At 45.5% G+C, this 15,584-nt stretch overlaps 1 protein-coding gene across 1 annotated transcript; it reads left to right on the forward strand.

Annotated features, from left to right (window-relative positions):
- The first annotated feature begins 1,138 nt into the window (after positions 1-1,138).
- Positions 1,139-13,287, forward strand: LOC115044932 (potassium/sodium hyperpolarization-activated cyclic nucleotide-gated channel 1). Its single transcript, XM_029504305.1, has 10 exons — positions 1,139-1,683; positions 5,777-5,983; positions 6,298-6,511; positions 6,604-6,765; positions 7,758-7,976; positions 8,340-8,486; positions 8,567-8,807; positions 8,947-9,111; positions 9,505-9,546; positions 9,607-13,287. Exons 1-10 carry the CDS (start codon positions 1,211-1,213, stop codon positions 11,952-11,954), a joined length of 4,218 nt encoding a protein of 1,405 aa, XP_029360165.1. The 5' UTR covers positions 1,139-1,210; the 3' UTR covers positions 11,955-13,287.
- The last annotated feature ends 2,297 nt before the right edge of the window (positions 13,288-15,584 follow it).

Raw genomic sequence — 15,584 nt, forward strand, 5'->3', positions numbered from 1 at the left:
TCGTCAGCGCGGCTTGTTTAGGCAGACTCAATGCTTCTTTGTCTGCGGTCGATTCGTCACAGTCGGGACTGGCTGTCATTGAAAGTCGGTAAAGTGGACAGCAGCTCCAGCTGAAGGCACAGAGGAATCTTTCGGGACTCAGACTCTGAACACCCGGCCGCCGGTGTCTGCTCTGGGTGTCTCAGCGCTCCGCACGGACAGCTTCTTCCCGAAAGCTGCCAGTGACATTGATCCTCTCTGTCCATGAAAACGATCGTTTGATTTGTTCCCATCGCCTCGTGTTTTTCAGTGTGTGTGTTTGTGGTGGCTGAGAGTGAGTGTCACAATGAATCAGTGCGCCTCGGAGTGTGAGGATTACGTCCCTTATGTCCATTAATCAGACATCCTTCCTGACTGAAGATCAACTGTCCTTGTCATTCATCCGCGACTCTTCCTCCCTCTGCCACCTTCCAGCTCACACCATCTCTTACATAATGATGTGGAGTGAAAATAGGAAAAATGGGTGAACAGTCCGGGCATATAGGTTGACACCGACGGCCAGTGAACGGCGAGCTCTGTCATCCACAAAAGACCGGCAGTCCTTGGCCAATATGACCGGCGTCGGAGCGTTGAGGGCGGCTGTGGAGAGAAGAGGGAGGGCCTCGGGCGGAGAGCAACGTTTCAAGGACAAGGAAGGAGGAATGGAGAAACATCTGTAAGGACAAACGAGAATCTTTAACGTTTAGGGGGGAAAGTGAAACTCCTGGTGTCACACTGACAGGGAGAAGGATTTCATGTCTGGATGGGGCTTTTTACAAGGGCACCGGGGTAAGCATGGCCACATCGGCGGAGGGAGGGCGGAGGTGTGAGCAGTCGGCTCCAGGAGAATGACCGGAGACACGGAGGAGATCTTTTAGCGTCGTCAGTTCATCATTCACTGACACTGACACCCAAACATATGTAATCTAGACAGGTCGACAGCCCCAAACAGCAGGAGTCACAGGTTACATTCACCCTTCCCCGGGTCGGGATGGATGGGGTGGCTGGAGGTGTGGGTACGCCCGGGAGCGCCGGGGGGTCCGGGGGGTCCGGGGGGGAGTCGAAGAGGCGCAGTAAGGGCAGTCTGCCCTCGCCGGGCTACCGACTGTCCCAGGCCTCCCTGGAGGGGGAGAAGGGCTCCTTCGGTGCGGACAGCTCTTCTTTAGGTGCTCGGGGCCGCCGGCTCTCCATCATGAGCTCCTCCACCAGGGACGGCCTTCCCTTCCGCACCGGGGGCACACCGACCACCCCGGTGCCTCTTCCTCCTCCGCCCTCCTCCGCTGCCACAGCCCATCCTCCGCCGCGCTCAGTGGGCTTCGCGTCCCGAGCGGCCTTGGCCTCCACCTCCTCCTCCGGGACCGGAGTGATGGTGGTGGCCACCGGCCAGGAGACCACCACCACCACGGCCTGCAACACCACAGCAGCGGGCACCCCAGAGCTGGTGGGCCAGTCCGGACTGGGCGGGTTTGGCATGGGGCTGGACGGAGAGGACTACAGCAACTCCAACCAGAGCACCTTCATCCAGAGACAGTTTGGAGCCATGCTTCAGCCCGGGGTCAACAAGTTCAGCCTTCGGATGTTTGGGTCCCATAAAGCTGTGGCCATGGAGCAGGAAAGACTGAAATCAGCAGGGTCATGGATCATACACCCCTACAGTGACTTCAGGTATGGAGTCACATACATACACATCTCCAACATGTAGGTTTCTAAAAAAAAAAGACTGAATAAATTATATATGAAATGTCATATGGATGAACGCGAGTTGAGACAGCTCTCTGTAGAGGCACACTTGAAGCCCAATGACAGAAACTTACACAGAAGAAAGATCTGGCAAAGAGAAACATATCATCTATTCAGTAGCCTCTTAAGTTGCCAACAGGGAAAAGGGGGAGGACAACTGGGAGGAGGGAAACACATGCAATAGGCTAAATATATGCTGCCAACTGGAATATATATGAGCATAGAGGAGAGTCTCTGGAGGAAACAGGATAAAGATGTATGCATCTGATGTATTAAAAGGTTGAATGAGCAAAGAGGAGTAGATTTAAGTTCTTGGTGGCATGATGATGGCTGAGGGAGAGGTGCTTATGGAAAGGACAGCACGTAGGGGACAATTCTCTGCCACAGCCACCACACAATAAAGTCCGCTACTCTGTAAAATAACAAGACAATAATGAGTGATTGTAGCCTTTTGTTGTGGGAAGTAGTTTCACGCTTAGAGGAGGAGGGAGGCGAAGAGTTGCACGTTAGGACAAATTTAGCCAAGAAGTGTTTGGCCGATCTTGGAGCAGCTGTTTTCCATGTCATTTAGGTAAAATGGGTTCTTCATGTGAACAGGGAGTGAACCCGGGACAGCACTCCCTGCTGGTGACTCCAAGCATGAAGCTGATGTCTCTGCTACCTGAGCTGTGTAATTAGTTCAAGAACCGCCCCGAACCCCACAAAAAGAAAAGCCAGTTTTTGTATTTCCTTGATTAATTACGGCAGATGAGGATGAGGGTGAACCAGGTGGTGAATTTCTATGGCAACTGCCAAGATTAGTCAATCCTTTGATTAGCCAATGTAAAGAGAATTTTCTGTTATTTTACAGCAACAGTGACAGTTTGATCCAGCCTGCCCAGGCTGAGAGTCAGCCCTTTATGATAATAAACACGAATCATCTGGTGACTAGACAAAACAAGACATCTGAAGATATCAACTGGAGCTCTCAGAATTTCACTGTTTTCCGACTTCATATGGACAAAACAATTATTGGATTCATTGAAGACTAATGGGTGAATATATAATCAAAATAATCATTAGTTTCAGCCCGGGAAATGTATCTCTATGTTCCCTTTTTGCTGAAGGCAAGATTTGGAGAGTTCTTTCTGGAAAACCAGCGAAGCTCCACCACAGACACACACACACACGTTAACTCTGATTGGCATGTGAGCCATCCATGGGCATTGTCAGATTATCATAAATACACTATTTAAATGTTCAGTTGGACTGCAGAGGGAGAGGCAGCATCTGTAATCTCCAGACAGACTGCTGGAACAATGGATGACTTGATCCCCAAGGCTCCTGGCCCACTTTTGTCTCATCAGCCACTCACAGACACACACACTTACTCACACGCAGACTTAGTTGTATTGTATCACCTGTCAATCTGATGATCACCCACATGTGCTGCTTACGAGTCTGCTCACGGGTGATATTTTTACAATGGTGATTGTGATGACTGTAGGGATGTGGCTGGATGAATTTAAGGCTCACCTGTGCAGATTTGTAATCATGCAACATACCTAAAGATGTTAATAGTCTTAACTATCCACTTTGGAGAATCACAATTGAATAGTTATCAATTATGCATGAAATTTTAAATTATGCAAGTTGAGTATGCATTATGCAAAATTCAGTCATCTAACTTTTCAGTTAAGTACCTGTCGTCTGCAGTGACGGCTGGACTTTGTGAGGCCAGAGCAAAAGAGAAGGGAAGACAGATAAAGCTCCTTTATGTTCTTTTGTCCCGACATTGACCTTGAACACGATGGTTTCTGCATGTGTGTGAGCAGTAATGTGTATGCCTGAGTGTAGTCATTACAGGGACTGATGATAAGCTCTCATGCCCTTAACCTCATTAAGAAAAGAGTTGTGTTGCTGCTGCACCTATACATAATACAAGGCTGTGGAGGAAGAAAATTCATACCCTGGCATGACAAGAGGCATACAAAGTGAGAGGGCAATGGGAGGAGGGATGAAAACACAGAAAGGCAGACAGTTCGGTCTGTCAACAGGGATAAGTTCTGATGAAACAGGTTTGGTGGCATTGCACTTACAGTAACAAAGATTTATTATATAAGAGCTGGTGGCTGTTGTGCTTGTTTTTCTGAACATCCAGCAGGATGATGGGTGGAAACGAGCTCAGAACTGACATCTGGCTAACTGCGTGCTGGGAACCAATCACAGGTTGCCCAGGAGACACTTGGCCTCAATTACAGTAAAATTAGTGTTTGGTTTGACAACAGCTGAGCAGGTAGATGCAGGTCAGTTCTCCTCCAGCATCTGTTCATATTCAGAATGGAATAGCAATGAGGCTTTGGTGCCAGCTTTGATTGCATTTGCAATTCTTATCTGTGTGTATAAGACGGGCTGAGTTTGTGTGTGCGCCCGCGCGCGTGTGTGTGTGAACACACGTGCATATGCACTATACCCAAGTCAGCCTACATGTCTACCTAAATGAAACACAGCGCACAACCTAGTGCTGCTGCAGCAGTCGACAGACGGAAGATTGGACATCAGGCTCTGTCAGATATTTAGCTTAACATGATGAACCGTCACGTCATTTTTATTCAGGATCTTCTTGTGTCCGTTTGATTGTTCTTGTATGATACCAGGATGAACGTAAATCAACTGCTGAATTTTCACAATTTATGATCATTTAGATCATAGACAAAACTAACAATATTATTGAAAAAATAATACGTTTATGAGTCGATAATGAAAATAATCCAATCTTGCTCCCCTTACTTTGATCATTTCAGATCAAAAGCAATATAATATGAAAAAGCAAAGTCTATGCATGCTAATAAAAAGCTCTGTAAGGTCCTGTAAGGTCCACTGACAGACTGTCAGACAATCAGCATAATACAACACGTTTCACTGAATTGTTCCCTATAGTCAGAGTTAACAAAGCATGTTGTCAAGGTTAGGAATAAATCACCATCACAGCAACTCCAGATTCACTGTGTCTGTGTTGCTGTAAATAATCCTTCTATTTCTTGCCAGTGATTATGAAGTGATACATCTTTCAGTATATGTGACAAAGTCAGTGTGTGTGTGTGTGTCTCATACTTAAGCTTCATTGGTTTAGTGTTCGCATCACAGCTTGAGGTTGTGTTACTGAATTAGCGCCCAACAGCAATCGGCCACAGAATCCAACTATATCCTCTCACAGAAAGTGTGTGTCTGTGTCTGTGTGTGGACAGAGAGAGAGAGGAAGAGGGAGGATACAAGAAGAAGCGAGTCACTGATATGGGTTAAGGTGATGGATAAGGGGATTAGAGCAGTGAAACAAGAAGATGACAGGCGTCCTCTCCAGATGATTGTATCACCTCCTTTGTCACACTTTAATCACTCCCAGCATCCCTGATTCCCTGCACTTTTATGAGGAGCTACATCACTCAGTAATACCCTCCGCCATGGAACAGAGATTAATGAGGTTTTCCTCATTTTGTCCCTCTCCGTCCGTCTTGCTTTTTTAAATTCAGTTCAGTTCTGCTCTGCTGTTACAGGCATCGGGGATAAAGACTGAAGTTGTCAAAACATTTCCAAAGAAAGACATTGGCTTGATAGAAATATATACACCACCACTGGATTTGTTCTACTCAATTCTCATTATTCTAACTCTGACTACAGAGAGACATTTCACCAATTTATCACCAGTTTCCTCCTCATGGAAGGACTATCCATCTAGGAAAAGGACTGCTATCAAACGTTGATCTCTATTGCTTTAATTTTAAACGTTATGGAAGTGAGATCACTTCCAGTTAATTTTTGGGTTTGTATGTTCAGTGATGGAAAGCTCTGAGACGTTCAAACCAGGGATGGCCAATGATTTTCAATGAAATGATTAATAACTTTAAAAAAAAAATCCGTTAGAATATAAAAAAAATGTCAAATGTCAAAAATATCAGTTGAATCCTTCAGTAACATTGATGTGACATTAATCTATAGAAACAATAGAAAATGTCGAAAACCTCTGTCTTTCTTTCTCTAGATTCTATTGGGACCTGTTGATGTTGCTCTTGATGATGGGGAACTTGATCATCCTGCCAGTCGGCATCACTTTCTTTAGAGATGAGAACACACCTTCATGGATCATCTTTAATGTGGTCTCTGACACTCTTTTCATGGTCGACTTGGTACTCAACTTCAGGACCGGCATCGTCAAGGAGGACAGTACTGAGATATTGCTGGACCCCAGGTCAGTGCAGGCCTTTGTGTGTGTATTACTTCTATATGTCGGGAACACTGTTGCTTTGCGTGGAATTTGTGGAATATGAAAGCAGTGGTTTTGTTGCCATCAATACTGATTTGCTTTTCTCGCCATCTGTTCACACAAATCTATGTACGATATCTGAAAGGTGATGTGCAGCCAGTTGGAGAGCTTTGTTCAGGTTCCCATTCTGTTCCTGATGAATATTGATGAAAATCATTTTGTCCGGCCAAATGCTGGAATCCCTTCCACAAAGCCAAACAACCAAACTTCTCTCATCCTCCATCTTATCCTACCTTCAGAGCAATCCGCCAGAACTACCTGAAGAGCTGGTTCCTTGTGGATTTTGTGTCATCCATCCCAGTGGACTACATCTTCCTCATGGTGGACAGCCTGGACTCTGAGGTCTACAGAACAGCCAGGGCATTGCGCATTGTCCGTTTTACCAAAATCTTGAGCCTGCTTCGGCTCCTCCGTCTGTCCAGACTCATTCGCTATATCCACCAGTGGGAGGAGGTGAGACGCTGAGCCTGGGGAACAGAGACTGAAGGAGGAAATGCCATATTTGTGTGAAAGCTGTAGTTATCATACCCTCTGCTCCTCCCCAGATCTTCCACATGACCTATGACCTTGCCAGTGCCATGGTTAGGATTGTAAACTTAATTGGTATGATGCTGCTGCTTTGCCACTGGGACGGATGTCTCCAGTTCCTGGTACCCATGTTGCAGGACTTCCCTCCTGACTGCTGGGTTTCCAAAAACCTGATGGTGGTAAGTCTCTAAACAGCCGCCTGCTAGAATGTGCCTGGTATTTTTAATATGTTTTGGTGAATGCTTGTATTTTGAAGTGAACAAAAAAACAGAAACGGTGTTCAGTTTGAGCTGAGTGAAACAAACAAAGCACTATCTGAGCTTGTTTGAGCAGTGTTCACATTATTTACTTCAGATTAAACCAAACCATAGATTCTGAAAGGGCGGAGTTCGGTTTATCTGTGTGTGCATAGTGAGGCTGTTTATCAAATCTGTCATTGTTTGCTTCTTATCAGTGTTAATTGGCTCATGCAGCGACACGTCCAGTTGGAATAAGATGACTATCATCATCACAAAGATTTAACAAAAATCTCCAATTACAAATCTAGACTGAGATCAGGTGGAGGTGTGACCCTGCACAAACAACCAAAGGCCAAGGGACCTGGGATTGGAGATTTGATCACGTGCGTGCATGCATGCTTACGGACATGGATGCCAGTGAATGCACACAGATACACTGATGTATGAATAGCTGATTCATGTCTCAGTGGTTGCCTGGGTGACAGTTGCTAAGCAGGCTGATGCTGGGATTCTCCCCAGAGAAAGTCCCCTCATCTGTTGGACCATTAACATCTTAGTATAATTGGACTCACGTACCACATAAAACAAAAGGGCACGCACACCCACATACACACACAGATTGATTCAAAAAGAGGATGGTATTTGTGTTTGTAGGCTTTAGAGCATTTATTTAATAATGTATGCCGACTGCCCTTTTAGTGTCTCTGTGGTTTTCTGCGCGCAGCCGCCGCTCAGTATTCAAACAGAGTATTGTTAGACAGATCATTTGTGTTTCTTTTACACATTAAACATTGTGATCCTAGCTGTATTTTCTGAAGTGTCTGAGGGAAAAAAATGTCTAAAAAAAGAACAATTCAATATTACAGTGCCTTGGTAATTAACGCTTGATTCTTTTTTGACTTCTGCTCCCTCTGTCTGCCTCCCACTGACAGAATGACACATGGAGTGTGCAGTACTCGTATGCTCTGTTCAAAGCCATGAGCCACATGTTGTGTATTGGATACGGGGCCCAGGCTCCAGAGGGGATGACTGATGTGTGGCTCACCATGCTCAGTATGATCGTAGGTGCCACCTGCTACGCCATGTTTATCGGTCACGCCACAGCTCTTATCCAGTCACTGGACTCTTCACGCAGACAGTACCAGGAGAAGGTGAAACATGATGCTAAGCCATCCATTGCATCATCCATCTTTCCCTCAATCCTACTTATAGTTTGGTCATTACATGTGATTTATTCCAGCACACATGATTCATGTTATCATCCATCAACCTGCGTAGAGAAACAAAAACACTTTTCTGTTCAGTTGTCTTGTAGATGAAGTGAGTGAAAATTTTATTTTCTGACTAACTGTACAACCATTATGGCCAAGGAAATAATCTTCTGTGTGTGGTGCATGTTGTTTGGCAGTCCAAATATCAAATGAGAAGCATTCTCACACATTAGGTATTGATCTGCCTGTGCCTATTGCTCAGTTATCTGCAGATCCCTGACCTTTGCATGTGTGTGCCTATAGTACAAGCAGGTGGAGCAGTACATGTCCTTCAATAAGCTTCCAGCAGATGTTCGGCAAAAGATCCACGAGTACTATGAACACCGCTTCCAGGGGAAAATGTTTGATGAAGAGAATATCCTCGGAGAACTCAGTGAGCCACTTAAAGAGGTAAATACCCAAATCACAAATATGCATATGAAGCACAAATGTTGTGTTCGCGTGCCTGACGGCCTTCTCTGTTTGTCCAGGAGATAGTCAGCTTCAACTGCCGTAGCCTGGTGGCAAACATGCCGCTGTTTGCCAATGCTGATCCCAACTTTGTGACTGCAGTGCTGACCAAACTCCGCTTTGAAGTGTTTCAGCCTTCTGACTTCATCATCCGTGAGGGCACAGTCGGAAGGAAAATGTACTTCATCCAACACGGAAGAGTCAGTGTGCTGACGCGTGGCAACAAGCAAACCAAGCTAAGCGATGGGTCTTATTTTGGAGGTGAGGGCATTTAGAGTCTCAGAGGTTAGACAATATTGGTGAGTTGCATAGTTGAGCGCTGTAGTTGCCTGAGTGGTGGAAGACTGGGGCAGTCGTTTTCAAGTTGTGTTAATCCACTGTCTCTCCCCTGTTTGCTCAGAGATCTGTTTACTGACACGTGGACGGAGGACAGCAAGTGTCCGGGCAGATACATACTGTCGCCTGTACTCTCTTAGTGTGGACAGCTTTAATGAGGTGCTGGAGGAACATCCAATGATGCGACGTGCCTTTGAAACTGTCGCTGTTGATCGGCTGGACCGTATTGGTAAAGTGTAGACTTCTGATTGCAGCACATAACTCCATTGCTATGTTATCTAATTCAACATTTTCTATTCAGCTTTTTAAATCTACAGTGGCCTTCATGAACACTCTTTCAATTATAAATTAAACTTTGCTAAATTTCCAGGGCACTTTGTGAAACATATCCTCAGCTGAAAGGTCAAATCCAACTCTGAAAACAAGCTGAGAGAAATTAGAGCTGACATAACAAAGGATGAGCAATGTTTTCAGTGAAGAACAGAAAAACCTTGAGGGTGAAACTCCAGCTGTCTGCTGTGTGTTGATTCAAGAACGCCGTCTTGTAAAGCAAAACTCTTGCATTTCTGGAAATTGTTTTCACTTTTAATTACTCTGGATATCACCATTTTTTCCACTACAGGAAGGAAGAACTCCATGCTCTTGCGGAAGTCATCCCATGGCGGTTCACTGGGGGGCAGTATGGGTCGTGGTGGAGGCCGGGGTGGAGGGGGTCCAGGAGCAGGGGGAAGCCTTGCAGCAGGTGGTCTGGGGTCCTGTGACAGCATGTTGGTACAGCAGATTGTCAAACACGACAGCATGCCCGCCATGCAGGATGCCATAGCTGCAGCTGCTGCAGGGAGAAGTGGAGTCATGGGAGGAAGTGGCACCGTGTCTCCACGGCCACGCCCGCTCATCTGGGCTCCGCTGGTCCACGCTCCCCTGCAGACTGCAGCTGCCACCAGCAATGTAGCCATTGCCCTCCTGCAGCAGCAGCAGCAACAACAGCAGCAGTTCCAGCAGTTGCAGCAGCAACATGCGCTCGGAGGTGCTTTCTTCCTGCCCTCCCCTCTTGTCTCCCCCTCTCCCTCCTCTTCTTTCCCTCTCTCTCCCCCTCGAGCCCCTGTGTTGCAGCCCCTCCGGCCCTCTGTGAGCTCTCTGATTGGGATGATGACGATGGGAGGGATTGGTAGTTTGTCCCCAAGAGGAGGATTTCCAGCCTCCCCCTCAACCATGGGCCCTCCCGGTGGGGTGACATCACCACCAATTGCCAAAACACCCCCCACTCCAGCCTCTTCTGTCCCAACCTCTGTACAACAAGGAAGGACTCTTCATTACAGCCTCCGCCTCCAGGCCGATCATCCTTCAGTGATTCCAGGATCGCTTGGAACGCCAACAGGAGGAAGACCACCAACTCCACCCATACACAAGTTACCAACCACCAGCCTTGCAGCTGCTTCTGGTGGCCCAACAGATGGCAACACTTCTTTTACAAGTCAACAGAGAGCAAAAGAAGCTCTGCTACGTCATGGAGCAAACAGCTCTCAGGGTCTCCCAGTGCTGGGCAGACTCACCCAGGAGGCCAGGCTGCTGTCTGCCTCACAGCCCACCCTGCCTTACCGCTCATGGGCTGGAGTTCAACCTCACCCACCTCTTCACCGTAAGGCCTCTGGTGGTAATCTGTTGGCAGCCCCTTTCCTGGCTGGGCAGTTACCCAGGGGAGGCAGTGCAGGCATGCTGACCTCCAACACGCCGATACAGCTGGTAACAAATACACAATTCAATGTACAAACACAAGCACAAGCAACAGTTCCCATTCAGTCCACTATCACACAGTCTATATCTACAAACACAGCCACATCTACACAATCAGCACCTCACACTGCCGCTGTATCCACATCCATAGGGGGACACGTGACTTCTGCAACTTCTACGCCGTCTTCATCCGCTCCCAAACAAACCGCGCTCTCCCCTGCTACCCCTTCACCTGCACCCACTCCTTCATCCCCAACTCCCATCCTCTCCCAAACACCTCGTCCAAAACCAATCCAAGTGACGCCCTCTCGATCCTCTTCTCCCCCTCCCTGTTCCACCCCACCCTCAGCAGGAACAACCCCATTGTCGTTCACTGCGACTGCTCGTCCCAAGCTGATCCACACACCTTCCTCTCGCTCTTCCTCTCCTCCCTCCTCCACACCACCTCCTACATCTGTGTCCTCCCCTATTCCACTCCCTCATACTTATGGGCCCAAATCATCTCTTACCTCCTCTTCTCCTCCCTCCTCTTTGGGCACCTCCTCTCCACCACATCCACAGAGCCCCAGAGCCAAGGCATCCAACACACCCCCTCCTGCATCCCCTCTGTCCGGCCCCAGTCCTGCCCTGATTCCAATCACTTCCCCAATAACAACTCCTACTCAGTCTACCCGCAGCCACACTTCTACATCCTCCCAAGCTCCCACACAAACCGTCATGCCCATTATTCCTACTCCCACACCTGGCCCCCCTCTGATACCTGTTACAACTGTTCCAACTTGTCTACAGTCCTCTGTCTCAAGTTCTCCTAGGGGCCCCGCCCCTAGCCAGGTCCCAAAACAGGCCTCTCCTCTAACTCCACCCCAGACTTCAGCGCCTGGTGTATCACCTGTTAGCACCACTTCTACTAAAATAACCTTCTCAGTTCACCCTGTAAAGCAGACCCCTCCGGTCCTTGCTCCAAGCCCCACCTCAATCTCCAGTCGCTCCACTAAACCCACCCCAGCCCCATCCTCAACAACTTTATGCCCGAACCCCACTATTCTTAATCCCTCTTCCCTTATAACCACCTCTGCTGCCACCTCCTCAAGTGTCCCATCTGCTTCTTCTCAGCTCCCCAAACAAATGCAAACCACCCTAGCCTCCTCCTCAGAACTCAACCCCCTTCCCACCCCTGCCCAGACCACTCAGGCCCCTACCAGTACAGCTACCCAGTCTGCACACACAGCCAGTCCTGCCAAACCCACCTCCCCTAAAGGTGGGAAAAAAGACCCTCAGCTAGAACTCGCCAGAAAAGACCCAGAGGGGCTAAGACACAAACTGCCTGCCAACATGTGAGTAAGTACAGGAAGAAAGTCTCACAGAATGATAGACTTTGGAATTAGGTTGGCCAAGCATGGATATATATATATAGTGGTGTGTCGAAGTTCACACCAGATATCCAATGATCTCACTCTAGGATGTTTTTGTCTTAGAACATCATGTGACACTCAAGCAAGTCATCGGTGGAAGAGAAAGGCTTTATGGGTGTGTTGAGTAGTGCAGAATGAGGTAGATGAGGTAGGTCAAGAAAAAAAAACATACAAATGTATACATACATATCTGTGTTAGTGATTGTTGGGGCAAGCGGGGGAGCTGAAGTGGAAACGTATGAAAAAGACGGTGGTATTTGTTAAAAGTCAATGAAAACAGCAATACATATGAAACATTTGAGACTATCATAATGCAACAGGAAATTAACTAGACAATAATAAATGTGAGAAAATAATATTCTTTCTGCTGTGCGGAAGAGCGTCTATTTTGATGTGAATATGTAGGCAATAGGGCAGATAGTTCCTGATTTCCAGCTCCACCTCCCTCTTGGCTCCCATTCTCCACCAAAGTGTAATATTTTCTCATCACAATAATAATAATTATAAGGATATAGCAGTTTAAATATCACTGTAATGTTAATGCTCAGATGAATTTGAATAATTAGGAGCAGTCCACTGGTAGTTTTGTCGTCCCAGGTGTGTGATGTTTAGTTTTTAAACAAGACAGAACTTTTAACCCTATGTGTTCATTCTGACTGGCTTCTGTAAATTGTGTTTTGTTTTGTTTTTTTTTGTGTGTGGCACATAATTCTGCTTCGCTGTGCACTGTGGCTCACTTGATTTTGTTCAATCCAGCTTCCTGTACTGTAAATACGTGCCTCTTTGTGGGTCTGTTGTGTGCTTTCTCAACCCTCGGCCTCTGTGTCTTTCATCTCTCCTCTGTCTCCCTGCCTTTCATCTGATTTCACAGCTCTGGTTGCTAACTGTTTCTTTGACGCGCTCTTCCTTTCTCTTGCTTTGCCCCAGACTTTGCTCTCTGTTGCTATCAGTCTCATGATCAGGCCCTCCTTCTGGTGCCGTGAGACACTGTTACAGCGCCATTTACAGTGATGTTCGATGTTTTGTGTGGGTAGCAACAAGACATTTCTGTCTTAAACCCTGATACCATGTTGCCTAGACTATATATTTAAGGACCAAATGTTTTATTTTTTATTTACCTCAGCTTTAGCTTTTGAACCGAAAAAAATAGCTACTAATGCTGTAAAAATGATGTTTTTGAGTGTGGCATTGATGATGATGATGATGATGATGATGATGATGATGGTATTCTTAGGAACCATGATGGTGATGTGGATGAAGATGGTGTATATCTGGATGTAAGAATAAAGCGGATTTAGGTATCATCTTGTTGAGTGTACTGATGCTCCTTTGTGCACTGTCAACATAATTCATCTCAGATAAACAAAATTCATGTTGGTGGTGGTGTTTGAAACACTTTTAATGACCTTCAATGTCTCAAGAAAAATTAAACAAGGTTCAAAACTTGTATCCATAAAATAAATTAGAAAATAGAGCCTATGAAAACAATTTACTGTACAATGGATTTTAAAATAGTGGAGACATTGTTTTGGAAAGACATGTTGTTGTTGAATCATTTAAATGTCTTTTTTCAAGGCGAAGCCATGGCCAGGGGTTTTCTAAAAATAGGCCATAGTTCCTCAACACAACGCCAACACACTTGGGTTTTTAAAAACCAAAAAGATGGTGTGGTGGATTTTTCACATTAAATGTTTTGGATGGGAAAAAATTTAAGTCGGGTTTCTTTAAATGTCACTTTCAAAATTTAGGATACTGTTGTAATTGTTGCTTTAAGGCCTTCTGCCAAGAAGAGAAGAGAGAGTCGCTTGTATTTTTAATTTAATCCAAATATATGGAAATCAGATCATAAAATACCCACCCTGTTAGCTGTTGAGTTTTAATTGTTGGTTATAAACCCTCTGCAGGCTCTGAACCCTCAAGTTCACAGAAAAACATCTTTAGGCCCATGTTCTCAGCGGTGGCTGGTTCTGGTTGTGAACTCCAGAAAGTAAATCTAATTAGCTTTCATTGAATTTGAGTGGAAGCAGAAATCTGAGTGAAGCATACTCAAAACCATGACAAAAAATACTAAAACCTTCACAGTAGAGAACCATCATGCAGTAATGGAAGAACTATTGAGGAGCTACAACTGCCACACACATTTATGTAAGTATTTTTCCTTATTTTTGTTTTTTTGTAAAATATTGGATAATCCTAGGTATTCTACTAACCTATTCTTAATTAGTGAGATTGTAAGGTTTTAGGGAGTAAAGCTTGTGTATGTGGGGACACCTAAATCTCTGCTAGTCGTGACTGTAATTGAATAAATGGCCAATTTGCCTTCATGAGAGCAGATTAAAGTGACTGATGTAGCTGTTTGCCTTGCCTTAAACTTCAGCTTCCCCATTTATTTTCCCTATTGTCTGTCATCAACACACAAGAGGTTTTTAAGAGCCCTTCAATCCATGTAGGTGGCAGAATTATTTTTCACCTCACCCAGTTAAGAGGAATTAACATACTGGATTTACACTTGTTATTATTTTCACACTACTTGAATAGCCCCTGCTGGGTTGCATTAATTTGCCAGTAAAAGGATGATTGCCTTGTAGCTGTAAATATTGAGGACTTGTGGCTCTGCTGTTTGGCACTTTTGCTGCCATTTTAATTGCGAGGCGGCAGGCAGTGGAAAAATATCACAAAGACGTTTTGTGTACTCGATTTCTGACCATTTGTTTGTGTGCTTTTGCGGTGCAATAGAGGAAGGTAAGTAGGAGGAACCGAGATTAACAGCGCAGGCCCCATTTGGACAGACACCTGCTGGATGCAGTGTATCCACTAGATGGCGATGACATTTTAATTATCAGATCTTTGCACAATAGCGCCTTTATATTACTTAAGTGTTATGTCTTAAACATGTGGGAACAGGAGAATTAGTAGAGAAATCCAAAGTGAAGAGGAGGGGCCGCTAGAGAGCAAGGGGGCAGTGTGGAAGAGGTTATGGGGCAGACCAGCCTGGATTACCAGCCATGAATAGAGGTGGGGGATAAACAGCACTGTAATTGCTGCCTGGCGTTCTGGCTCTGAAATAGACTCCAGTGGAAGTGTTTACTCCCAGGCTGCACTGGAAACTAGTCTGCCAGAGAGTCTGAGGGCCCGAAAGCTCAAAATTAGGAGCATTTCACTTCTCATTACACAACAGTGTCTGTATTTATCCTGCTAGTTTAATCACTGGATTGATATAATCCTCAATTAATTCATCCACAAACAACCTGAAGGATCTCTCCTCTCATGCTGGCTCCCAACTTAAATAGTAGTGAAGAGTCTGTTCATGGGCCCCTTTTCAAAGGTTGCAGATTCAATGCTACCTTCTTATTTTGTTCACTTGAAGAGATTTTATAAGCCTAAAAAAAAACAAAACACATCTAGGATTCAACTATGAAAAGCAGCTATTTAACATAATATATCTACTAAAGCACTGTACTGAAGAAACAGCTAATTTATTCTTACTTAGAATTTCTGTTTCATGTTTTTACTTCTGCTGCACTGTATTGAAGGAAAAAAAAAACATTTCAGGTTT

Source organism: Echeneis naucrates, chromosome 6 (assembly GCF_900963305.1).
Source record: "Echeneis naucrates chromosome 6, fEcheNa1.1, whole genome shotgun sequence".
NCBI lineage: Eukaryota > Metazoa > Chordata > Actinopteri > Carangiformes > Echeneidae > Echeneis > Echeneis naucrates.

What these genes read in the sequence shown, in the direction of transcription:
- LOC115044932 (XM_029504305.1), top strand. Translation starts at nt 1,211, where the DNA reads ATGAGCTCCTCCACCAGGGACGGCCTTCCCTTCCGCACCGGGGGCACA. An exon ending in TCAGTGAGCCACTTAAAGAG is followed by an intron (nt 8,487 to 8,566) that starts GTAAATACCCAA and finishes CTGTTTGTCCAG; the next exon opens with GAGATAGTCAGCTTCAACTG. An exon ending in GCGGAAGTCATCCCATGGCG is followed by an intron (nt 9,547 to 9,606) that starts GTTCACTGGGGG and finishes GTCCAGGAGCAG; the next exon opens with GGGGAAGCCTTGCAGCAGGT.